The sequence below is a fragment of the Rissa tridactyla genome, chromosome 8, assembly GCF_028500815.1.
Source record: "Rissa tridactyla isolate bRisTri1 chromosome 8, bRisTri1.patW.cur.20221130, whole genome shotgun sequence".
Taxonomy (NCBI): Eukaryota; Metazoa; Chordata; class Aves; order Charadriiformes; family Laridae; genus Rissa; species Rissa tridactyla.
Genome location: NC_071473.1, coordinates 39,619,813 through 39,646,315, shown reverse-complemented (window position 1 = coordinate 39,646,315; position 26,503 = coordinate 39,619,813). Strand labels below are relative to the sequence as shown.

At 44.2% G+C, this 26,503-nt stretch overlaps 1 protein-coding gene across 1 annotated transcript; it reads right to left on the bottom strand.

Annotated features, from left to right (window-relative positions):
* Window positions 1-370: 370 nt before the first annotated feature.
* LOC128913968 (vitellogenin-2-like) lies at window positions 371-23,454 on the bottom strand. The gene is made up of 35 exons (XM_054212401.1): window positions 23,412-23,454; window positions 23,028-23,048; window positions 22,687-22,838; window positions 20,632-20,883; window positions 20,321-20,482; window positions 20,019-20,167; window positions 19,447-19,597; window positions 19,180-19,337; window positions 18,932-19,097; window positions 18,311-18,436; window positions 17,031-17,249; window positions 16,400-16,617; window positions 16,182-16,279; window positions 15,636-15,760; window positions 14,875-14,976; window positions 14,156-14,275; window positions 13,868-14,057; window positions 13,467-13,560; window positions 12,511-12,696; window positions 12,165-12,309; window positions 11,172-11,400; window positions 10,908-11,083; window positions 10,318-10,647; window positions 9,906-9,953; window positions 9,658-9,744; window positions 7,919-8,131; window positions 7,684-7,826; window positions 6,210-6,348; window positions 5,378-5,513; window positions 4,046-4,232; window positions 2,678-2,769; window positions 2,091-2,188; window positions 1,850-2,009; window positions 642-803; window positions 371-486 (listed from the first exon to the last, which is right to left on the bottom strand). The coding sequence occupies exons 1-35, from the start codon at window positions 23,449-23,451 to the stop codon at window positions 371-373; spliced, it is 5,190 nt and encodes a 1,729-aa protein (XP_054068376.1). The 5' UTR covers window positions 23,452-23,454.
* Window positions 23,455-26,503: the final 3,049 nt, after the last annotated feature.

Sequence of the window (26,503 nt, the reverse complement as noted above, 5' to 3'; positions counted from 1 at the left end):
GGGCTGGCCCGCCCCGGAGAGACGCCGCTGTGTCCCCGCCGAGGGTGGGGGGTGAGGCCGGCGCGGCCTCTGGGCCTGAGGGACGGGCTGGAGCCTGGCCCGTGGGGCGGCAGTGGGTGTCCCGGCTGCAAGGAACCGCTCGTTCAGAGAGAAACGATCTCGACTGGCCGCTTGTAGAGAGCAACGTTTTATTAAGAGGCCAAACACCGCGAAAGGTGTCCAGAATTATTTTCAAGATGTCAAATAACGAGCGAAAAAGGCTCTCCTGAAAGGGACGGGGCCTTGTCGGCCCTGCCCAGACCAGCCGAGCCCGCGGGCCCCGGGCTGAGCCTGGCAGAAAGGAGGGGAGGCTGCGGAGCGGAGCGGGGCGTCACGCCGGGCACGGCTGCTGTTGGCAGGAACACGCCGTGTGAGCAGAAACCGTGCTCACGACGTCCTCGGATTTCTGGTCTAGCCTAATCTGGCCTTCCAGGCTGAGAGCGGAGTCTGTAAATGAGAAAAAGAGGAAAAAAGAGGTCGTGTGAGGGGGGGGTTATACATCGAGGTGCTCACGTGTTAGTACCGTCAACCTCACGGTTTTTCCCAGAGCCGCAGCGGGACGCGGGTTGTGTTATGCTCAGATGCACGTTGTGCGGGCTCACCGGCTGGCACGCAGTGGAAGCCCACGGAGACGGGAACGGTCCTGGTCGCTGAACATCCTTCTACACAGTGTAGGACTGGCTCCACGGAGAAGCATTTTGCTGCTGCCTTCTCAAACGCAACTGGCTTCTCAATTTTGACAAATTTGCGCTGCAGCTTACAAGCTATAAAATACGAACTCTCTTAAAGCACCTACAGAATTTACATAAGTAACTTTTTGGACTAAATTTGTAGATTTAGCAACAACGAAGACTAATTAATGTACCAAGTGACACAAGCTGCATGAAACTAAATTGGTTGAAGTGAGTCGGTTTTTTGTCAGCGGCTTAGGCTGTGAGAGAATCGAGCATGTGGAGCACAGTCCCAAGGACAGAGGCTTGCCAAGTAGGATCTAGGTAGAACACAGGTGTCCAAATCCAAAAAGATACATATGAAAACCTTGGTCAACTGACACTCAACTTTACCCAAAGTTCGTTTTGGGGCAGTAGTGGCTCCTAGACATCCATATATCTACTTCTGCACTGTGCCTAGCGTCACACCTGCCTTGCCGTGGCTGCGTAGCTTAGTCCTTAAGCCTCTGTGATCCAGGCTTTCCTGGACCACCTCCCCCAGGGAAACTTGATCTAAGAACATATTCCAAAAATGCCACCATGTGCCCAAAGGGTTGGGTTCCACACAAAATGCGGTGTACCCTAATGTTATCAGTACCTTCATGTTGTTGTTTTTATACAGGACCTGAACGGTAAAAAAAATCATTCCCGGGCTGAAGGGTTCATCTTCAGCCTGAGGAAATTAAAACAGGTATTTCCCACCTCAAATGCCCTCTAGTTTGATAGCCAGGGCTAGATTTTACTTTTTTTTTTTTTTTTTTTTTTTGTGTTCCCTGGGAAACTAAAAGCCTAGAAATAACAGAATGAAAATAAAGAATGAAACTATTAAGGATGACATAAAATGTCTTCTGCCAACAGTCAAACTACCTACTTTTCATACTAACTTAGCATCTTAGGGAGTTTTAAGTTTATAATTTTACCTGGAACACTCAAACTTCAGGTAACTACATAGCACATAAGAAGTTGATATAAAATCAGAACAAAATCAGAACTTGCAGTGAACTACCAAACTCAGGAAAACCAGATTTTTTTCTTTAGTCTATGGCCACTAATCACAAAAATTAGAATCTTAGTTAGATAAAAAGTTAGAATCTTAGTACCTCCAGCACAGGGGTCTTCGGAGATGATCCAGGACTGACCAAAACTCACTGCATCTTTAGCTAAATATCCACTGGGCATTTGATATTCCCTTTCCTTCTCAGCATCGTATTTTCCACAAATACCACATGTTTTTCCAGCCATCCAGAAAGCAACCTGAATCTTTGTGGAAACAAAAAAACCGATGCACTTAAATATTTCTCTTCTAAAAATAAACCCACTGAAAATAATTTAAAAAAATACCTCAAGTCTATGTCCATCATAATATAGTTTATCTATGCCATAATCCGGAGCTTTTAGTGACAACCCTTCCTTTTCCCTGCTGATCAGCATGCTTGCATCTGCAACAAAACAGAAAAAAGGGATTTCGTCTTTTAAAAGGAAGTTAGTGTTTTAGGGTCTCACCTGAACCAGTTGTTAAATTCCTGGGGACTTAATGCAGGCTCTAATGTATCTTGAAAGAGATGGGGCAAATGAGAAAGACCATTTCCTGGTCTTGTCCCTGCCCTGGAACAAGCCGAAGCCCTGTGACAAGGTGGCCGTGGCCAGGGGACATCTAGATGCTTGTTCTGTGGGTCTCTGTGATCAGCACAAGGTACCACAGCCCTGCGTTACTTGGTTTGTGCAAAGACACACACCATCAGGATCTCTTCCTTTGCTCATCTTTCTTGCCACCCTCTATGAAAGCTAGCATGAAGGTATGTTAAAATCACCTAATTGTTTCTCAAATTAGGGCAATCCTTATCTTGAAAGGCGTTTGCAGGATCACGTCTTCTCCTTCTTTAAAAGGTCAGAAAACATTAAAAAAAATATGAAGATGAGTCTCTTACCAGAATTAGATGTGTATGGAACATCTGTTGGGGCTTGAACACCATTAATCTTCAACTGGATGAGTCCATTGGAAACATACATGTCAACCTCACTTTAAGTAAAGGAAATGAGTATAAACAAATGCTTCTCCTTCACCCTGCTCAGCTCGCAATTTCTAGCCCTGGTGGAACCAACACTGCAGGACGCTCGTATTGTTCTGGCATGAATCACCTGCAACACTTTGGGAGGGATTTTGAGAGAGCCCAGGAAAACGTGCCGGGAGGAGTGCTCACAATACACCGTTCCCTGGCTTTAATCCTCTCTGAGTGGCTTGTGGCCACAGTTCAGGCAGGAAGACACCTGGCTACAGGGACCCTTGCTGCGGGACAATATCATTGCTGTTGTGTTTGCATAAACTGAAGGTATTTTGCATTTCAAAAGAAGATTTGGATTCTCTGCGGTGGTTCTCTTACAGCCTGAATAGTCTATGTATTGTAGTATTTTCTTCAGAGCAGTGTTTGCTCTAATGAAGAAATATGAAGCTCAAGCACATCAAAAGCACATCCATACAGTTGTATGAAATGATCAGGAATGATACACTGACGAGGAATGTCTTTATCACAAAAGACAGAGTCTATAAAACAAGCATCCTTCTGTTCTTCCACAAAACAGGTGCAGGGAATACTCGTTTCTCTCTGTTTCTCTAACATTATGGCACAGTTAGGGACACAGTTTTCAGAAATAAATAATTACTTGTAATGAAACCTTACAGATCAAAGCCTGTTTATGCGCTTTGAGGAATACTCCCTACAATGATTTTGGTATGCATAATCCCATACAATTTAGAGTATCAGACTATACTTTTATAGGAGAACCTGTGATGGCAGAGGTGATTGCTCCAAGATGAAACCATGTCTGTCTATAATTGATTTCAAATAGATTAGAACACTATGAACCAACTAAGGGATGACCTCTGGGATAAGTAATTCCCTTTTTAGCCATGTCCACTTCTCAACATCTCTGCTGAGATGATTGTGGGTGCTAATTAGTTCTAATTATTAGCTTAGTGTTGGAGGCCAGACTAAATGATTACAATAGTCCCTTTTGGATTTGTAGTTTATGTGTCTACCTAATTACTAAGAACTGAAATGAGATGGTTAAATGCTAACAAATTAATGAAGAATTTTGGGGAGTAAAGACTTTAGGTTACTGTGAGCCTCAGATATATTTCAGAAGCGCTTTTGAAAGACAAAGTCCCAAATCCCAGTGACATTCCTAGAAATCTTTCCATTGACATCCGCAGTTTTTGCATGAGCTTTATGCTAGTACCAATCTGCACTTCACATTTCTAGTATATTCAGTTTGTCATTAAGTTTGCAATTACTTACTGGCTGGCGAGTTTGACATTTATTGCTGTAAGGTCAGCAGACTCGTCAGGTCTTTTCATCATCACCAGGAATTTCAGTTCTGGACTACAGTCCTGCACCAAGACATGGTAGCAATTTGTAGGCATTGAATAGTTAAATTCAACTCCATTGAAGGTTGTGACCGTATTTTGGAAAACTGAACAACGAGCTGAAAAAAAATAATCAGTCAAAAGCAAACCTTTTGTACTTTATATAAGACAGTTATTCTATCTTAAATCTGTGATTTAAAAATAAATAAATAAAAAAGAACATTTTCTGGTTTTACTTATTCCCACGTAAAAGCAAAATGATTCCTTCAGATGAAGTACTGGATTTGTGGTAACACGAAAGCAAAACTTTGCGAGTCCCCAGACAACAGCACAACCCACTCATGATTCAATCATTGTTTGAGATAAATTCTGCTCATGGCAACTCTCTGTCGCCTTTTGGCTGTTGTAACTTTGTTGTAGTCAAAAAAATCAAAAGAATTTCTCAAATGTTGTTAACGATTCACATATCATTAATTCTAGAGGAAATTCACTAAAAGGCTGTTACCATTATTGAGTCGTAAACAGGATTAGAAATAGTTAGAAGATGGTGAGGAAAAATAGCCACACTAGAATAAACTTCTCCTTTTTCACTGTAACGGTATTTTGTTGGAAATCCTACTATCTCTGATTAGAAATTATTTTACAGCAATTTTAATTATTACGGACTAGTGTTGGTGTTTACCAAAGAAATATGCATAGGTATGATATTAGCCCACTGGTTTCAAGCAAAATGTGACTCCTTATCCCAGGATTACATAAAGCTTTTCGACTTAAAATTTACCGTAAGTAAGTATAATGCGATTAGCTCTTAAGACAGCATTAATGAAATAATAATCCCTTCAAAATCAAATGCAAGAGGTGAAATGAATGGGTATACTTTTGAAGCTGGTTTAGCTTCTACATAACAGCACTAAGCAAGCAGAGCACCCCAAATCTGAGGTAACTTAGATGTCCCTCACAAAAATTTTGTAATGTTTTTTTCTTCACAAGCAATCTCTGCAATGAAGCTGAAAAGGATGAATTTGGGAATGGAGGCATTTGGAATCACTATTTGGCATGGAAGTGCGTATTTACTCCTACTAATGTAAATTTCCTTTTCTTTACATCTTTGCAGCCTTGCAATTTTCATACAGATGGGTTTATTTCTATCTGAAGTCCCACTGGCTTTTTGAGTGAACGTGAAATAATTTCAAGTTATGTCAAAAGTACAAATCATATTTACAAAATCTGGAAAGTCAATCAATGCTGATAGTTAATTGCTGACCTTTAAGGTTTTCAATGACTGAAAGTGTTGCTTGGGAAAAGACATTCCGGTCAGGGGATGGTAGTGTTGAAATCGGTGTACCTGGACTTGAAGGGAATGGCAGGGGAAGCCTGATGGCTCTGTCATAAATTGTGAGCTGAAAATCAGTCAGAAAACAAATATGAAGGTAAATGCAAAACACAGTGTAGAGATGAGATAGCATTTTCCTATAATGTTCAAAGAGCACTGTACCGACTGAATCTAAATTAGAATCTAGATTTAGGTCAGAGATAAAAATAAATCACGTCTTCTGTCTACAGCATGAAATAGCTCTACCTCTGCAGTTTGACACATCTGCAGTCTATAGAATAGCAGTGCTATCAATGAAGTTTGATATTCACCAATTTGCATCTTTTGGGGGAGTTGTACGTCACATTTGCTCACAGTCCAAACAGTTTGCTTACCCTATACGTTGAGGGCTGCTCTTTAGCCATCATGCTTCTCTACAGCCTGGTTTTGTTATCTTCTCCAAGACACAGGAAAACCTATCGTCTTTTGAAGATTTGGGGAGGAGTGGTCTATTTAATAAGTAATCGTTAATGTGCTGTCAATCATGATGTTTGTTTTATAACCTGTTTCTTATTTCATGTGTTTACATGCTACATGAGGAAGAGAAATGTGTTCTAAGATATTTTCATAATGGAACCAGCTGCATGAATATAATGGCCTTGTGATGGGAGCTTCTTTATAGTTTAATAAATTTAATAAATAAAAAAAACCAAACAGTGGGTAAAAAAAGCTATTAACCTTCGATTTCATAAGTACTGAATGCCTCAGGATAAAAGATAGTTACCTCAGGTAGCTTCAGGACCATATCGCAGGTTCTCGGAGATGTCAGAGCCATAACCAAGGTTGCCTGGTGAGAGGGACTATGCTGTTGCCTTTGGGAATACCCAAGCACATATGCAGCTCCTGGAATAAATGAGTAGAACCTGGAAAAGAAGTAAATGATTAAAATGAGCCATCTTTAAAAAAAAATGGTTCTAATTTGTTCAGACCAAAATACCCCCATAAAGCAATATGTATTCGGTGTTAGCCACATTTTATATCAGGGTTTGGTAATACCTGGTGGTGTGTATGGGAGGAGAGGCAGGCAGATTTTAACTGTTAATGGGTGAAACAATCTTCAAGAGACTGGGTGGCAGAGTGACATGAGAAGAAAAGCACAGTCAGCTTGTTTTAAACACATTCAGAGTTAAAAAGTAGGCACTGGTTACATAAAAACTGAAGTGCTAAAATGCTAAAAAATAGATAACCTCATATTAATGTGTCAGTCCTGCAGTGGTAACTTTTACCAAGGATCTTTCACCCACTAAAATTGTTGATGGGTTGACAGAGGGATCTCTGTGATTCCCTCACAGACTTGGGACTCAAATAGAGAAATACGTAAAATATTCCTTTAAAAAAAGGCATAGTCTCAGAGCAGAACGAAGGTGAGTTCTATAGCTTTGCTCCAGGATAGTGAATTGGATGGTTTCATTGCCTATAATAAGGGCAGACAACAACACTTCAGGTAATTCAATCTAATATATAAAATTATCCTCTTCAGTAGCCATCTGTTAACCAAATCACCTGTATCCCTTTAACGTGAACGCTTGTGTTACATGGTTATTTATGTAAGTGAGCTGTTGTATGTGTCTGTATTTTGATAGCACTATGAAGAAAGATTAGGCTTTGATACGGATCTCTATGTTATTGTGGGCAAATATAGGTATGAATGGAATGAATGAATGAATACAATAGATACTATATGTACATGGATAGACACATATGTGAACTGAATCCAGCAGTTAGTTTTCTTACACCATCACATAACATTTGTTAGTGTGTGATAAGCCTTATAGGAAGTATTTGTATCACCTCCTTCAGAAGCTGGAGATAAGGTGCCTACGTTAGAAAATTACTCTCCCCGTACAGTCAGTATAGGACAGACTCCTTCAGAGAACCAAGGTTAGGCTTCTGCTCTGAGCCTCCATCGATTAGGAAGCATCAGGAGACCAATTTCCTAATTAAGGCATTTTAAATTAAAAGTCTACAATTAGGTGAATCCCATCATCTTCTTTGTTTCAAGCGGGTTTTTTCCACAAACTAAAGTGCACTGTGCTTTGAGGGAATGAATACACAGAAAAAACAGACGTGTAATCTGATTTTATAATATCACCTTGACTAAGGGGAATTTTCCCAGCCCAGAAGTTGCAGAACTGAATCTCTAATTATCCGGAGCATTGACACAGGTGAATTTTCCAAAAACTAAAGTAAAATCTTACCATTTTGCAGTTGTTCGGACTGTTGAAGGTACTTTTGGCCACTCCAGCTTCACCTGCACAGCTGGATAAGCAGCAAATTGCCCTGTTGCAATCTGAGTAGCGGTCTGGTAGTCCTGGCAATCTTTACCCCATTTAAGAGAACCCTAGTAGAGGGGAATATATATATTTTTGTATAAAACATAGTCAGATAATTATATTTCGTTTATGTTTAAGCTGATCGTTATTTTAAACTTACGGATACTTTATGGGAATTTATTACTGAAGCATCAGCACAGAGTTTCCATCTACTTGATCCTGTGATGCTTGAAACAAACATCTGTATCCTCGATCTCGTGGGTTGTGTGTCCGTGTACAGTACAAGCTGTAATCCTGTCGGCTGCTCGTTTCTGTGGATGGCATGAAGGACTGCAGCCAGTACTGGTGGCTTGCTGTCTCCCAGGAATTTAGGCTTAAGTCAGTAGAGAGGAAATGGAGACCAAAGACATAAACAAAGCGTTAAAATTACTGTATTAAAACGACAGGTAAAAGGTATTTGCAAAGGAAAAGTTTAATTCAAAAAGTCTTTTTATGTAAAGTATGGGACAGCATCATAGATCATCGCTCAATCTATTCAGTTCATCTATAGTTTTGCCACAGTCTTTTCAGGGAGAGCTGTCACGACCTATGTAAGTAAAGTACAACAGTAGTGTTGGGAATATTTTTTGTAAAGTAATTTCAGTGTAACAAAAGGAAGTACGGAGTAGGACCCTACTGCATAAAGAACCAATCTTACCAATCTCTGGGTTAGCTAATAGTTTTTTTGATAAAATTCGTTTAGCCACCTGTTTAAAACCATGATAATTTGTGTTGACAGAGGGATCTGTTCAGTGCAGTCCAAAGTGTGGTACTTGCACGAGGTCCCGTTCAGAGTCAGAGCCTTGTGGCTGGCAGCAGCATCTCCTCCGGCTGTGACTGTCCTACCTGAGCTGTGGGACAGGAGTTTCCACCTGGCCAGAGGAGAGCTGCAGGCGGGGTGAGCCGTGGGGCAGCGGGTCCTCCCTGTGCTGCCGGTTCTGAGTGACAGAGACCCACAGAAGGATTAGGCGAGACAGAGCTGGCAAGGGCTTAGAGGGAAATGGGGAAAGAGCAAGGCAGTGGCTGAGGAAGAAGGTGTATGTGGTGAGAGCATTGGGGAAGACTGGGAAGAGTTCAGGGAAGTAGTAATGTGGTGAAAAGATGGACAAGAGAAGTGAATTCAAGTTACATGGAAACAGGTGAAAGAGAAGGTAGATCTGGTTGCCTTTTTTCCACAAGTTACTTGCATTAACAACTGAGAGCTGCTGGTGCAGAGGGGCTGCCCCGGCAAGGTAAGGTCTACTGTTTTGTAGGCATGTAGGTCATTGTCCAAAATGTGTGAAATTTTCCTTTGATGAAAGCTGCTTCACGTTCCATCAGTTCTTACAATAGTTCTTACAGAAGGACCAGGTACCATTAACTATGTACCATGCAGTCATTCCTGAATAAACACCTGGATTGCTCTGAAAGCTGGAGCCTTACTGCAAAATCAAGGTCTTCTCAAAGGCCTTGTATGGTCCTGCTAACATGAACAGAAGTACTTGGCAGTGAAGACCTCAACTTTTTCAGAGAGCTACGCAATGACAAATGTACCTGAAACCAGTTTCTGATCAAGCAGGTCAGCATTTGTAAAGTTCTCCTTTTTATAGTGAATTATGTTCTGAGTAACACACATTTCAACGTATACAGCAATACATTCCAGTTTCATTAATTACAGTATAGAGTGAATCTTAAAAAAACATTCAATGGCTATCCAATGTGCTCACCTTTATAAAACAAGAAACGATACATTTTCCTTCTATATATTATCTACTATGCTAAATCACCATATCTTTCATATTCTGTTATACGGAATAGGAATATACAACAACTGGAAATCCAAAGTAAATGGTTTTATTTCTTGTAGATTAAGATGCTGACCTGAGATATGGCTCCAGAGATGCCTTCATCACTAGCTGAAGAATAGGAAGAGCTGATGCTGCTGTTCAGGGCTTGCCTTCCTGGGTCCTGCAAAAACAGAGAATCACCTTGAAGCAAGTGGTTTACCATTGGAAGTTGTTGCAGAATTATTTTCTCATATTTTTATTCTCGGAGAACTAAGCTGTAGTTGCAGCAAAGCTAGTGAGGGCAGTTGTAGGCCCTGCTCACAGTATAAGCGATAAATGTACCTGTTCTTCTGCTGGCTTGAACCAAAACCGGTAAATAGGTAGATTTGCCTGTGAAAAGAGATAGTATGTAAGAAGATCTAAGAGAAGACAAAGAACTAACTTTGGACAAATGCATTAAAAAGTTCAGTATTGAGTATGGAAAAAACGCAAAAGAAAATTAATTCTTTTAAACATTTTAGACTGAAATCTTCTGAAATGTGAAACTTCTGAACTGAAACGTTTCAGAGAACCAGAGAGGTTAAAAAAGGGGAAAAAGCTCTGTGAGGCCGTTTCCTCATCCATCCCGCAGCAAACACCCACCCTCTAGAGACTGTTTTCTCTTTCTTTGGCCCATGCTCTGTGGGCACAATTTCCCGATGTACAAAAACATTCGCTACAAGAAATATAAAAATGTCCCACCTAGGGGAATTACCTGTTGGTTGGAATATTCACTGTTCCCCCTGCAGTGCCTGTCTCCAGAGTGGTCTTCTCCACTGCTGCTGCTGCAGATTTTACTGCTAGCAGAGCTGCTGCTGCTTCTCCTGCCACTGCTGCTCCTGCTGCTGCCGCGCTTCTTCCCAGACTCATGTATTTCGTCTTTCTTGTGTTCATTTCCAGGCTCTTTGCCATCAGCAGAGGAAGCAGTGGAAGAAGAGGATGAGCTGGAGAAGGGGGTTGCACTGTGCGCTGCCCGGAGGTCTGTAACTGCAGTCTTTTCTTCTCTGTGAATCCGTTTCGTACGGCGCCGTGTTTTATTTGTGACCTCCAAAAACAGTTCAAAGCATTGTGAATTTATAGCTTGTTCTGTAACATTGCTCTGGGTGTCAGGCAAGCTGCTCACCACAGGCTTTCAAGGAAATACAACTTCCTGGCCCCGCACACTGCAGAAGCTGCACCAGAACTCACCTAGACCCATTCCTCCCAGCCAAAATCCGTGTTTTCCCATGTCGGTTTTCCACACTGGAAACCCGTGCCTTCATTTATAGGGAAATATTTACCTCTCTGGTGCTCAAAGTATCTTACCTTGAATACATTTTCAATGCCTAGAATCTTCTTCAGTTTCGCTTGTATGTCCTTATACAGAGATGTCTCATCCTCTTCCTTGGACCCTGAGCTTCCTACCTCCATTATTTTGGAAGCTGCTTTGGATCCTGCCTGAATCTCCAGCTGTATTTTGTCAATATCAGCATCTGTGTGAACTAAAGTCAAGATACTTACGTTCCAGGGTTCTGCTGCTTGAGCAGCATTCACAGAGATTGACAGAAAAGTTTGTTGTCATGACTGTACCTGGCTTCAAAACCATTTTGGCTTCAAGTTCTCCAACTAATTTGTGCAGAAAGGTTTTTCTTAAGAAAGCAGAACTTTGTGACTTTAGGCTGAGACAAGCAGAACATCCCAAACTCTCAAATTTTCTACAGAAGACGCGGGCGTAAGATCTTCCTCCTACACTGTGGTGATGTGCCTCTTCTGAACCGTGCTGGTATCCTTTGGATATCACACTAGGAATGTTGCTTTGCTGCATTAAATAAAAATATGGCAAATAAAGATATTTTCCACAAAAAATTGTCACAGTTCCTAAAAGTCTTTCCTCCTATTAGTGAAGAGAATGATGACAATCCTGCCTAAGTAAGGAAGCACTGCTTAAAATTAGAGATCCAAGCACTGGAAGCAGTGGAGTTTACTCCAAAGTGCCCTGTGGAAGAGGACATCTCTCCTGCCCAGCCTTTCCCAGGCAGTGTTTCACAAACACACTTCCCAATGAGAACCTGCCGGCCTCTTTGGAGGGGATATTTCTCTGCATCAGTTTTGGGCTGCTAGCCCTCCTGTTTCCCAGGCCAGCCTCAGAAGCTGAAGAAGCATAAGAGAATGGGCTTCTGCAGTCCACTGCAGGGATTACCTCAGGATTTCGAAAGGAAAAACCTATATGCTGCCCAAGGGCCATGTTTTCCACATTGCTCTGGCTGGGAAAAAAAAAAGGGATATTGTACAAAGGATATGACTTTCACACACCCTCCCCGTGGCTGTAAAGAAGTAGGAAGACGTGCTGTCAAAGGAACCCTACCCGCATGAGATGATGAGAGTGAGCAGACTGTGAATGATCATGTCTTGAATGCACTGGGACTTATGTTAGGCTTGGTTTGGGATATGTCAGGCACCTGTTGAATCTCACAGTTTCTGTGTGTGTGATCTGGTGAGCCAGCTGCTGTGTTGGAGGTGCTCAGCCCCTCTGAGGACCTGTCTGTTCTCTACCTGTCTGCAATACAGATGGTGAGACCTTACCTTCCAGCTGCCAGGTCTCGAAGATCTTTCTGATGGCTGAAATGGCTGGTCAGAGATACTTGGTACTTCTCCGTTGGGGAGAAGCTGGGATTTCTTTTCGGAATCTACTTTTTCCATGTTCCGTGAAATAGCAAAAACTTCACTCCTGTGGAGGTGATAAATGGCACACAAGTAGCATCTGATTTTGCTTACCTGTCTTTGCTGGTGCAAAAAAGACAATACTAAGCTTTTTGTGGCTGCCAAGGTACGGCAGAGCCTAACAAAGAATTGTATGTTCATGATTTTATACCAGGGAGCTCCCAATCAGTAACACGTAACAAGCAAAATGGAACAAGCTCTTCTGTACCTCACAGCTGCGAGCTCAACCTCCTGATGGCAGGGAGGCATTTCAATCTTCAGATTTTTCTCTTTCATATTTATCCTGGCATCAAATTTCATTGTAGTGTTGGCACTCAACTCTGCATGAAATTCAAGACCACTCTGAAAGTATTGTGTATTAATCCCCATCATTGCAATCATATGAAAATATGCCCTGAAAGAGTGGAAATAAAAACATGCATAATTACAGATTAATATGCACATATTTAGCTTTGAAATGCAAAATTACATTTTCATGCTGTTCTTTTTATTGTAAGAGGCACTAATGATGGATAAAGAGATATATCATATAACATGATAAAAAAAAGCTGAAGTGCCACTGGAAAAGGCGAAGGGATTTATCTGATAAACAAAGCTGACGTGGACCCTCTCACTGCTCTGTCACTGATACATTGCTTGAGGAAAAGCTAATGCCAGAATCTCTTCTACCTTCAGATTGTGTCTAGTTGTTTATTAATATTATCACTATTATTATGATAATTATTACTATTACTGTTATTAGTAGTGTTCCATTCGCTTTTGTGGATCCAGAAGCACTTCCCTTTACCTCCTCAAATCCCCCCAGTTTGCACCTGGTGGTGATGCAATTCTGTGTTGAACTTGTAAAAACCTTTCCGTATGTAAGCAAATATATCTTCACAGCTTACTACCTTTAGTCACTGAACAGATACAAAAGTGAGCATTTTTGGCAAAGGCAGAACAGCGCAGCATGCTGTGGGATACAGTGCACGTTGCTACGTTTGCAGGGTCGTAAAGCATCGGGTGATTGTGTTACTTTCTCACACCTTCACTGCTCTGGACTAGCACAGCCGTCCCAAGTCTGGGACAAGTAAGATCCCTAGATAATAACATACAATCACATATCTATTTCAAATATAAATATAAATGCTTGTGTGTGTATGTGAAAATATACGTCATTTTTACTTTGGCTTGATGTCAGCATGAATATCCATGTTGGTTTCCAACAACTGTGAAGGTCTAAAGTTGTCAGGTAATGGTGGTGACATCTGTATATCCACTGCAAAAGACAAACAGGAGTCGTATAAACAGAGAAACAATAAATGCTGGAGATAAAGTGTTTTCAATAAGCATAGCAGTTAACACATGGGCAGTGCTTTTACATTTTGAAATACTTTACGTGATAATTTAAAGATGGCTACTCCAAACCAGCGTTATACAAATATGTCCAAGGTGAAACATGCTAATTACTTCTCAAACCCTTTGGAGGTAGCTGAACACTGCTGTTTCCATATTACAAGAGTATTTTTCAAGATTATAGAGAGATTTAATTTCAAACCCACAATTATTGAACATCCCAAGCTCACCGTCTGCTGCAGCCTGGGCCAGCGCGGCGCCGCACAGACTCAGCTCCAGCGGCACACCGACCACCGTGGGGACAATGTGCCGCAGCTCGGCCACCATCACCGGCAGGGTCCATTGACCTGAAATGCCTCGCTGGACCTCTTCCACCACTTTTTTCACCACTGGCTGCCAGTTTGATGATCCAGTTAAACTCTGAAAACAGAGAAATAGGTTAGGCAAGTAGGTAAGAAGAGATGGGGAAGGGAGGTCATTCAGCATCACAGACAAAAAGACAACAGGCGTGTCAGTACCGTCATGGTCTGCTGAATGGCATCTTTATCAATGTCAGTAAAGGCGATCTCTTGGCCCAATACTTTGACATAAGCAGACATCAGAGCATCTTCAGGAGGCAGTTCTTTCCATCCCAGAAGCTGCAGTGTTAAGGAGAGATGGGGAGAAAGAAAAGCAGCAGATGTTACTTCAAATACTGTAATGTATCAGCAAAGAGTAGATCTCATCTGAAGGATGCTAACCATGGTTCCTTAGCCAAAGATTAACAGACATCTCACAGGTCTGAAGCAATGCAGCCTTTCTTATGTTGTGTAACTGACTTCAGTGGGAATTCTCCCACGTAAGGGATGGGGTGAGGACTGGATAATTTCTGCTGCTCTAAGTAGTAGGTGACACCTAAGGACTCATAGACAAAAATCTTATTCAAGAATCATTTTAAAAGAGAAGTACAACCACTTGCTGTGTTTTAAAATGCACTTTAAAACACATTGATTTTGGCTATCAGCGTCCTCACCATCTTTTGTACCGTACATTAAGGGCTGACACACGTTGAATGAAAAGGTAGCATCTGTGGACAGCGTAAGTACAATGTAAATACATCTTTCCATGATCAAACAGGATGACTGACTCCTTTCTCACTGGAACATCAAAGGGACGGCTCGGCGTGTCGGTGATGCAACCCTGGCGCTGGTGGGAACTGTGTATTACAAACAGGTCAGAAGGGTGCGTAGAGACATACCGTTTTACCGAGTTCCTTCAGTGTCTTGTATGTATCATACTCGGCAAAGGGAATATTCTGCTTCCTGATAAGCTTGGTTAGGCCTTGTGACCGGAGAGCCACCTGTCCGAAACAGAGTAAGGTGTCACAGCCCAAGTACAAGAGAGCCCAGGAAAACCTTTGTACCTAGTATTACACTCACTGAGGCCGCTCTAAATATGTGCTTCGTGAAGCCATTGCACTTATAAGGCTGTGTCTACCTGGCAGATGGCTGCAGGCTATGACTGCAGATGCTGAGGACGTGCTGAGCCAGCTTTGAATTAGTCAGCAGGGATAATTTTAGGGCAGCACAGAGCTCATCCCAGGCTGCAAAGCTTGCCCAAGAAGCCTGCATGCTGTTACATGGAGCTTCATGCTGCCTCGGCTGCACTGATGGCTGAAATTTAATTTCAGATGCTATTTCCCTGTACTTATGCAAAATACCCTGGATGCCATGCAACTTTAGGTAGGCAGATGAATGTTCTGCTGCGTAAGCTTTCCTCTGCTCTCACAGATTTTCATGCCTATACTGAACATGTTCATCGATGACGGTATGTGTCAAGAAGCCCAAATAAAAGAGGGCGGCTAAGTAAAATCCTAATAATTACCTAAATTTTCTCTTCCACATCTGCCCTCACAGCCAGAGATGGAGTTAAACACTACATCATAATCAAAATGGCTTAGAAAGTAATACTATCTGTAGCTGACTTGGATCTAGCTGGCTGTTTTAATGAAATACTTACCTCGATAATATCTGTTGCAGTATTTGCATAATATCCTCTTACTTTTGTGATTATATCGGATGGAAACATGGTGCTGGGACTGTTCATTAGATAGACCCTCCAAATGGCACCAGCCTGATACTCAGCTATCACAGGAATAAAAGGCAGAGATTTTGGTTAGGGTCTCCGAGGTGTCTGGTGCACCTAAGCCACCTCAGGTACACGCTGTAGTAGATCACAAGGTGTTCTGCCAGGATTCAGTCCCACTGGTCCTCAAGTTTGCAACCTCAAGAGGAGAACTTTGTTCTAGTGCAGAGTCAATACAACCGCAGTGACTGAAGGAGGAGGCCTAAATCCAACTGCAGGCTCTGCTTTCCCCAGCAGATACCCATAAAGCAGTAGAACACCCTCAGGGTCTTTTGCATCTTAGAAGGCTCTTGTGCTTTTTCTATTTCATGAGTGCACTAAACTCATAGCCCGTGATTGGATTTTGGATGAAAATCATGGAACAAAATGGAGGCATTTGGCACATAAGCTGAAGCAGTGAACAGGGCACCTGGTACTCACAGGAGTAATCGCCGACATGAATGACCTTGCTGTAACGATAGCTCAGCCTGTCAAGTCTGGGGCTCAGTAGTTTAATGGCAATGTTGCAAGCAGCAGATCTGGGTAAAAAAGAGTTTAAGTCATATGAAGATAGCAGACTCTGACCAAATTCTAAGAAAACTGCAAGAAAAAAAAAATCACCATTTGCTACTAAAAAATGTACTTCTTCCTCTACTTACAGATTATAGAGCTGTGGGATCCTGCCTACTGCCAAAGCCTTCATGTGTGAATATGTGAAACTGGCTACTTGTAAGCTGGGCTCCGTCAGCAGCGAGCTGGCCATAGCTGTTACAGTTGGAAGAGCAGGCTTAGTTTCGAAGAGGACAACACAAGCCACCATTCGGACGTTAGGAGCAAGTGTGTTGTCCATAAAGACCTGGAGGGAGATCTCCCTTACCTAGAGGAGGAAGATACAACGTGTGAGTACCTCATAACTTCTCAGTAAGAAGTGGTTCCTAAACCATGCACGTGTGGTCCGCACTGAATGGAGAACAAAACACAAAACAGAGACTTGAGCGTGGGACCTGTCACTGAAAATGAAGATATGGCTGGGTGCACAGTGAACAGGGCTGGAAGAAACAGCCATTAGTAATGGGCCCAGTGTTACAGCAATTAAAGCAACTGCTTTCCCAGGATATCAGCAGGGACGGGGTGATGTCAGGAATTTGTACTGTGGAAAAGAGGAAGACCGGTAACTGAGAAATCTGCCCAGAGTTGCTAACGTTACTTGATGGCTTTATTATTCCTGAACCACTACGTCAACCCAAATCATACTCTCTAAGATATTTTTAAAATAAGAATTTCAGTTACTTTTGCCGGGTCTTTTCTGGCAATTTTCCTCAAGGCCAACACAGCATCAACATGAATTCTGTTTGGTAATGAAGCTGCAGCCAGGGAAAATGTTGGCAAAAACTTGAGGATGCGTTTGATACTGGCCGGCTCTCCTGCGTTGCCAATGGCTTTCAGGGCCAAGGCCATGCCTTTGGCATCACCTTTGCTGGTGGCTTCAGTAGCGAGGTCGTGGAGTGGCTGAAAACAGAGCAGACTGTGTTAATCTTATCAGGTAACGATCTTGTAATAATGCATAAAAATATAGGTTGCCATAGCAAGCAAAACAACTACTGGTGCAGAGCCCCAAGTAAAACTGTTCAGATTTTTCTCCCAGGAAAAATCTCACCATCGTTATCAGGATGCCAAACGTGGAACGTACAGGCAAACTTGGTTTTCTCCTTCCACAGTGTGGTAGTTGATTTTAAATTGTGCCTGAGCCCGAGCGTAGGAGATAATCCTGGGGAGATGCCTGCGCCAGAGGGTGTGTTTCAAGTTGAAGAGCAGCCCCGAGCTGATGCTGGGTTTGGTGGTTCCCTGGGGCACCTCCACCAGCCCTGCCAGCCTGCAGCCCCCAGGGTCTGCACAGCTGCGGGATTACACTTGCATGTCTTTCACTTCCTAGAGCGATAGGAAGTTTACTTAAACAGTTTTGCCATTCTGAGGGGACCCTTCTGGCGGCTTGCCTTTGTTTCGCTCTTTTTCGGAAGATTTAAGCACACGTCAAACACCAGCAGGCCATCTCGGTGCTGTGGTCCTTCTGAGAAAGGACCAGAGCTGCCTAGTCCCAGGACGATGTCCTGAATATTTCTGACAGTGACATGTAATTATGTAGCAGTCCCTCTTTGTAAGCCCTAACCTATGACATAGCTAGAGCTTTGCTTATGTTCACACTTTAGTGCCCTTTAAATAGACTTTTTTAAGTACACTCTATGTAATATAAAAGTAGAGAGAAGAATCATAATTATTTTGCTTTAATGCTAAATTTGTCATACCTAAACTCAGTTTCAGGTTGTTTACAGGATCCATTATCCCCACGGGCTTCTGCCACTTACATTTGAAATTCTGAACTGTTAAGACCAGATTTTTCAAAGGCATCAGCTCAGTGTTTCATTCTCTCTTTGCCATTTTGCAGGCAATCACAGCTAAGAGTGAGGCCTGTAAACAGCGAGTTACCTAATTGCCAGCATTGTGAGAGCTAAATTAGAGGCATTTTTACAAATTTCTTCACCCCTTATGAATCAGAAAGGAGAGTCACCTACCTGAAGAAGTTCATTTGGACAAAGTGAAATCTGAGCACAGTACTTATTTACCATGCTACCGTATCCCAGGTAAACGATTATTCGATGCATTGATGCTTTCTGGATTTGGGGACAGGTCAGAAAAGTCTGCAGAAGAAAGAAGTCTTTAATGTTTCTAGTAATTAGAGCTGGTATTTAGTGAAAATTACATTTGAGAAATAAATAGATAAAATTGCTTTGGATTTTTCCGGAATATTTTCAGAAGTTAAAGCTAATGCTAGTCATTCAGCTACAAAAAAGTAAATAGACTCACTCCAGTTGTACAGTATGTGCCTTAGATTTTAGTTACATTATATTATTTTCTTAAGTTTGTCTATTTTTTTTTAATTTTTACTTAGTCAAAAATAAATCAATAGAAATTTTCTTAGGATTTGTGGGGTTTAACATCAAATATCAAAGCCGTTAAAAAATTTTGGCAACAAGTGTTTGGAAACATTTTCTAAAGCATTTCCCATTTTTTGTTAATACCTTGCATTTTACAAATTTAGAAGGAAATATGTTGCATCTTTCACTTACAATCCTGTGAATTCACCTTTGAAAAGAAGTGAGAAGGAAATAGAAGGAAGAATGATCTGTACTCACTGAGGCAACTTCTAGGGTTTGTTTGTTGGGTGTAACAAAATGGAAGGCGAGAGGGAGAATCGCAGCTGCTTCCCAGATGTTCAGCTTCTCATCATGAATTTTTTGCTTCAGGAATCTGAATGTGTCAGTAGCTCCAGCAGCACAGATGGCACTCAGGAACCAGTGCCTGCCAGGGAGAGGAGGGTTCATTATCCCCATCGCCCAGTATGCCTCTGATCGGAAATCCTGGCTGAAGGCAATACTGTTACCTGTAGGGAAGTTCATGGGCAAATTGCACCCACAAAGACTCAATTTGGCCAAGGGTCACTATACGAAAAAGCTGGACCATTTGTAAGAACTTGGCTGAAGCTTCTTTAGTGGCTCCTTCCTGGTTATTCTGAACCAATTGCCGCAGTGTTTCTGTTAACTGTGGGGAAAAAAACAGACAGTTGGAAGGATCCACGTCTAAAACAATTATGTGATAATCTGTTAACCTTATAAATAATGAAAGAGTATGAAAAGCAAGCCTCTAATACCTGTAAATCTGGATTTTTAATCCGTATTAGAGGAATTGGCATCTGGACTAGCTCTCCTGCGAAGTGATAACGAAGACTCCCCTGGTTTTGCAGCTGAGTTTTTGGTGCACTGATGGAAGTCCTTTTAATGTCGACCAAAGACAGTTCTTGTCTTCAAGGGAAAGAAGGAAATGCATCAGTAGCCTTTAACCACATTGTGTGTGTGGAGGACACGTACAGCAGTCGGAGCAGACTGAGGACCCTTGCATTGACCACAAACGGATTGTGCGCTTCTCCATCTATGCATGGCTCAGGGTTACCTGAAAATGTTTCAGGACTGGCAAGAGCTTTTGTTAGAGTTTGCCAAAGTCTCTGAGAAGTTGGACAAATTTTTCAGGTGCCTCAGCAAAACCCCCAGACAGCAGGACACGGGACCTGACCAAGCATCCTGAGGGGTGTATGGTGCCTTGGCCCGTTGCAGCCCACAGGCCAGATGCTTCTTGTTAACTCATAAATCAACAGTAAATATGTTTTAGGCATCTCCTCCTGGCTGTGAAAATCACAGCTATGCTAAGGACATGCACGGTGCCTACCTTGCCTCCGTGACTGCTGCCCCATTGGGTTCGTTGAAGGGAGAGATCTGGTACACCTGCTTGGATGTAGCAGATGTCATCAAGGCCCCGCTGTCATCATACTTCATCTTGTAAGTGAACATCACCGTGCCCTTAATGTTTCTGGCTTTCTAGAAGTGCAAAAAGACCCACTCAGAAATACGAATGGGTTAAAGTTAATTAGCACAGATGAGCCAAACTCCCTCCTAGCATCAGTGTGGTGCACGAGTGTTTATCAGCGGCTTATACCCAAGCGTGGCATTAGGGCTCTGTGCTGCTCCTACCAGGGGGCAGGTGGGGCAGGGGCGGATGTACGCCATTCCCATGTTCTTCACCGCTTTCTCCTGGCAGTCCATCAGGTCCTTGCTTTTGGAAATGGTGGCACGGTTATTCTTGCTGTCGTCCTGGATAACATATCTGGTTTGGCAGATGCCTTCAATCCCAGCCTGTGAGTGTTGATTAAACACAATGAACTTTCCACTTGAAACAGCAATAAATAGGTCAAAGAAAATGGCCTGGGAAGCATATGTACAGGCAAGTTACTATATAACAGTAAAATGAGAATAAAAGTAAAATCAGAATGGAAAAAACAAACCTCCTGTAGTTCATACACATTCTGTGACTTTTTGATGGTCATCTGCATCATGTTCAGAATCCCTCTCACGAGGTTAGTGCACAGGATGGGACAGTCCTCAGGGGCAAAAATACTTCCAACCCTTCCCTCAGTGTATTCAAACCTAAAGGCTTGGCTGAAGCATGCAGCAATGGTGTCTGTGAGTCTCGGAGATGGAGTGAAGGGGTCCGTGGGCCAGAAGCCATTGAATTCCTCCAGCTTTGGTGATCGAATCTGTGAACAAAATTAGGAAAGCATGCATCCTGTTCACCATCAGTTTGAAATAGTGCAGTAACAGGGAAACTGGGCGCTTCCAGTCCATGGCCAGACACAAGCCACTTGTCCAACACCACAGGAACCATTTTCCTCCTTGGACTCCTCTGCTGGGCCTAGGAAGCATCCTTGAAAATGCAATTTCCATGAAGGATTTCTGCCAGAAAAAATGAGATTGTGCAAGCGGCATTCAAAACTTCAGCAGGTCTGGTGGAACTTGCTGGGTGAGTGAAACACCGGCTGCCAGCAATCTGTACAGAAAGGATACTCGTCCGTTTTCCACAGATGCCCAGTGAGATCTCCCGTCAGTCTGCAAGGCGGCCAAGCCATTGCTCAAGCTGCCTGCCTAAACACATGGGGACTATTTTGGTCCTGCTGCTCCGGGTCCAGCACATCCCAGAGCACCAAAGCTGCGGCACAGCCGATGGGGAAGCAGAGATGACCGCGGGACCTTGCACGGGAGATGGCCCAGCAGGATCTGACGTCTCTTTCTTTGGAAGCAGCTGTCATCATTTTGAGTTTATCAAGCTGTAAAGCTTGCACACAAGTCCTTGACTGCTACCTAGTGGGAAGTGCGTGCCTGCATGCATATATGTATCTAGTCACATAGGCATACACGCACACCTCCCATCCTCGTACATAGAAGTACATGTTCCTGCGTAGAGGGAAATGGTGTGGTTTTAGTGCTCTGTTTTATTTTAGGCATTGATAATCAATGCTGCAAGGGTGGCTTGCCTCTGGTCACGTCTTCTCAAATTAAATCCTACTCAAGACTGCGGTCTGCAATTGCTGAAGTTACAGCAGCTCTAGCGAGGTTACACAGAGCCTGCCATTGCAGCAGTGCGTAAAGTTTGATAATAGTATTCCTTCATACTGTTTCAGTAATACCTGCACAGGATTACAGATTAAGTAAGCTCCTAGGATGAACACTAAGTGCCCTCTTACAGCTTTCTCCCCATGTGGTGTCTCCTAGATCCCTTTTTTTGTGGTCTTTCATTCCATGCCAGTGTTTTAAGCTGTTTGGTTTAATCTTTTCACTTCCAGATCTGGTATCATTATGCTAAGCACAGGCATTACCATTAGCATTCTTCACATTTGAATTAATGCCTATGTGAAGAATATCAAAGGGAAGATAATGGAGGCAGATGGGACTTTCTCATGTCCCATATCTGAATTCAAGAGCTGAGCTTTTCTCAGGCTATGGACCAGGTTGAAAAAAATGGACATTTCATACTTGAATTCTCATTTTCATACTCGAATTCTCATTTTCATACTCAAGCTTAGTGTTGCCTTAGTGAAAACTATCTTAAGGACATTTCTTTAAAGCATCTGCCTGCCGTATTTCTGCATGATGAACCTAAGGCAGTTTTATAACTGGAGCAGCTCTGGCTCCCTCCCGCAGAGGTGTGGGCTGAGAGGGAGCCAGTGCTGCTCTCTGTAGGTCACTACCCGTAACCCAAAGCAGTTTGGCTACAGCTGCAGACACCCCAGCGCTGCCCTCGGCTCCCCCCAGCACGGCACGGGTGCAGAGCTCAGTGCCCGTGTCCGCACCTCTGCCCACGATGGGGAAATCATCACTACCTGAGTGAAGCTGCCTGGTCTGCCATTAGGCTTACAGGCGTCATCTCGGCACCGGGAAGCTTGTGTGTGAGCTCTGCATTTTTTTTTTGTCGTTTATTTTACCAGCCCTGGAGGTATGAACTGAACGTCGGTGGCTGTGTAATGCGGGTGGGTGGGTGGGTTCCCATGCCCGTGGTGATTTACCTGGAGAAGGTGGTCGTTGCGCGACACACGGCTGATCTCCAGCTTGCAGGTCAGCCTCACCCCCGCCATCGCCAGGCCTCTGCCGGGCAGCCCGTGCAGGATGAAGCTCTCGTAGCCATACAGGTAGGTCTTGCCGGTATGGAAAACAGGCTCTATTGAAAAAAAAAATATAACAGAAACACCGCCTTTGCTATGACTGTTGTGATGTTACTCACAAGAACCACCCCAGCAAAGAAGGGTGAGGCTGCTACTGCCAAAAAAATAGGTGCAAGCAGTGGGGAAGGCATGGCTGTGGGGGAGGGCAGCGCGAGAGCAGCTTGGTGGGGATGGAGCGCACTTACCGAGGTCCTGCTTCTGGCCCCCTGTGTGGGAGGAAAGAGAAGGATGCGTGAGAAACCCCCCCATCTTTGTGGGCATTTTACATTTATTATTCATTTACTCAGTGTGCTAATGGTTGGCAAACAACCAGCAACGGGCTCCCAGGGTGCACCCCACACCCCCGGGACACCAAGCCTGTGCCAGCCCCGCTTGCTAGCTGCTGCTTGCTCAGTGTTGCCCCTGCTGCGAAGCTTAGGCACAGAAATCTAATAGTTTACAGCCAAAGTCGTAAAAGGGCTTCAGCAAATTGAGCTGTAAATATCCCTGAAAGTCCCCAAGGAGATGCAATTCCCTCAGGACCGCAGTGGCCGTCACAGCTCAGTGGTGCTGGTAAAGCTTCGACTTACCCACGAGGGCGAGCACCAGGGCCAGGATGAGTCCCCTCATGCTAAAAGCGACTGAGGACTGCAGGGGAAAATGTGCGGCTTTTATAGAAGAATTGTTAACAGGCACAGTGATTTTTGTTGAGTTATCAACTTTTTATCAACCACTCAAACCCTTTGAGGGAGAGGGGGTCGGGGACAAGGTGCCAGATGTTATTGCTGAGCCAAAACCATCACAACTACTTTTGTTCTCGTTTCACCAACCACTGCACTTTTGAAGCAAGTGCTTAAAAGTATTAAAATATAGTAAAGGCCAAAATTCTTATTGTGTAAGAAAAGCTACTAATTATGCCTATTCACTGGAAGCACCTGGTGCTATTGCAGCCTGTGCTGACTTTGCCCAGGTTATCCTGACCTGACCGTAAGGCACACAGCTTATCTAACTGATAGTGCCCCAGCAGGATTGTGCAAAGCCCCTGGGCAGCCCTCCTGGGACACCGCGCCACACTCGCCCTGCTGCCAGCGGGACGGGCTGTCACCCACGGCACTGCTCTCTGGGGACGGGGACTGCAGCCAGTAACAAAAACCTCCCGCCATTGTCACAAAAGCCATGGCCAAAGGCTGGTGATGTTCCTGCTTCCCTCACCTGCCTTCTCTTACAGGGTTAAGGCGTCAGCCCCTTTCGCCAGCGTGGTTGGCCATAGAGGGCTGGTGGTGAGGGTTGCCCCCATGAGGTGGGATGGGTAAGGCTGATGGGTGTTGCAGACACAAACCTCTTAGTTTACAAAGGTGTACACAGTGTGGTTCACCCAAACCCATTTCACATCACGTGACAAGGGGCGGCATCTTCACCCCAGCGTGGAGCCCCCTTCTCCCACTGGTAGGTGTTTCCCTTGTCCCTTTGGAGGCAGCCCCACAGGTCCCTCAGGCTGCTCTTGGCTCCAGGGTTTGGCTTGGTCCCACGTTCCCCCACCACCAGGGTATGGAGCTGGGCTCAGCTGGAGCAGACGGAGCCACCCATACGGTTCCCATCAGGAACCTGCACAAGGAGGGTTACGGCAGCCCCGGGACTGAGGGGTTCATGTTGGTGCCATGCGGCCGCTGTTTGCCCACCAACCTTCTCCTCCACGGGTGGGGAACCGAAGCTGCTGCCCAGCTCACTGTGGGAAGGGACTGGATTCAGTTTCTCAGCAACAAATCAGCAACTCCTATCCAAGGCAATTTAGTTTTCATAATGTTCTTCAGCTGATGTTTTTTATAATTGGCAGTTGGGCTGTAATGTATCATGTCTGCCAAACTGTGGATTTTGTTCCTAGATCAGAGATTGCACCTGTAGGGTAAAAAAAAAAAGAATTTTGAAGCATAGCAAATACTTCACCGTGTTTCTACTGGCACTGTATTCTGGTCCTGTCTGTTTTAACCCCTTCCCTTGTAAAACTGATGGCACATGATAGCAGAGCCAGGCCAGTCACTAGTGAGTTGTGTCATGTCTTTGGAGATTTGGTAAATGGTAAACGTAGCTGAAGGGTTTGAGTATACAGCTACTGGTGACTGGTAATTGAGGCTCAAAAGCAAATATATTATGGCATAACTATATGCAGCTGCACATTTTTTTTTGAAAAAAAAAACAACCAACCACCTTGTGGGCAGCGAGGACTTGAGGTCAGTGGCAGCACAAGAAGAGGAGCACTGCTGTAATGGCAGATTAAATGCAACAATGCTTGTATTCAGGGTCTCAAAATTCTAACACTGTATCACTAAAACACCACACTATGACAGCGACACCACGAACCGTAACACTCCTCAAAACAAGGGTCCTCCCTGGGGGCTGTGGGGGCTGTGCCCAGCTGCAAGGGCAGGGTCTCCCCAGGCCCCCAGCCCGGGGCTTGCAGCGTCTCACCCCCGTCCCCACCCGCTTTGGGCAGCAAATGCTGCATCCCCGGCCACCGGGGCTGTGCTGCTGCCACGGGCTGGGGTCCTCTGTGCTCCTGCTCCGGGTGTAGGCAGAACCTGCTGGTGAGGGCTTCGTCTTTGGGGGTTCCTTTACAGAACGGAACCCTCTAATTTGCTATACCATTTCTCCTGTATGTCAAGAACAATTTCAGCTCCCAGCCTGCCCCCTCACTCTCACAGACCTTTCGTGCTTCATGTTTCTCTGAAGGATACAACCTGAATTAAAAACAGAAAGGATAAAAAAGTCCTAAGAAAATTGTGAGAGTGACGAATGCCCAGGACCTGCCCTGGACCGCGTTTCCTTGGAGCTGTGCTCGGCTCTCTCCACAGTGGTGTTGGGGGAGAGCGACAGAGGCTGGCTGAGGCCACCCCGCAGCCCTTCACCAGGTGGACACCCACAGCCCACGTCCCCCCGCAGTCCCGTGGGTGCTCGGGCTGCCACGGTGGTTGGGCGATGCTCACCTGCGGGTCTCCTGCCATCGCACCTGAGCATGGAGGCTGGAAGACAAGAGTCCCCCCCAAAAACTGTGCTCCAGCCTCGGTAGGCTGGGAAGAGAGGAACCCAGGGGCTGTCCCCACCAGAGCTGGGAGCTCATACCAGGGCCCACCGTGGAGCCCAGCCCTGGGGGTCATACAAAGGCCCGGCTTCTGCTGGATTCAGCCTCAGCGGTTATCCAGGAAGTCTGTGCTTCCCATCACTGCTCCGTGTGACTTCCAGGCAAGCAGCAAACCCGCCAGCTCACCGCTTTGCTGCTGCTGCTGGGTAGTGTCCAAACACCGCCTACCGTCAGCTCCCCATCACTTTGCAGCACAAGGTACCGTGACAGCATTTAAACTGTATATAGCTGCATACTTACACCTGTCTTTCAAACACACTCCTTTGGTACTAAAGGACATTACCTTTCCAAACTATAAAACTCACATCCAAACAATAAAACTCACATAACGTGCATCCATTGAAGGAACCAAAGCTGCTGGGGAAAGCAAAACCACATGATTTTTACAGAATGTTCTCAAGTGCTTTCATAAACTAGCCAGGGGTGACTTCTCCACCCCACGTAATCATAGGTAAGTGCCATTTTTCTTCATTGGTTTCTACTGATTTTAAGAACCAAATAACTCGCTTCTCTTTTAATTAATTTACTGAAGATCTACATTTTTAA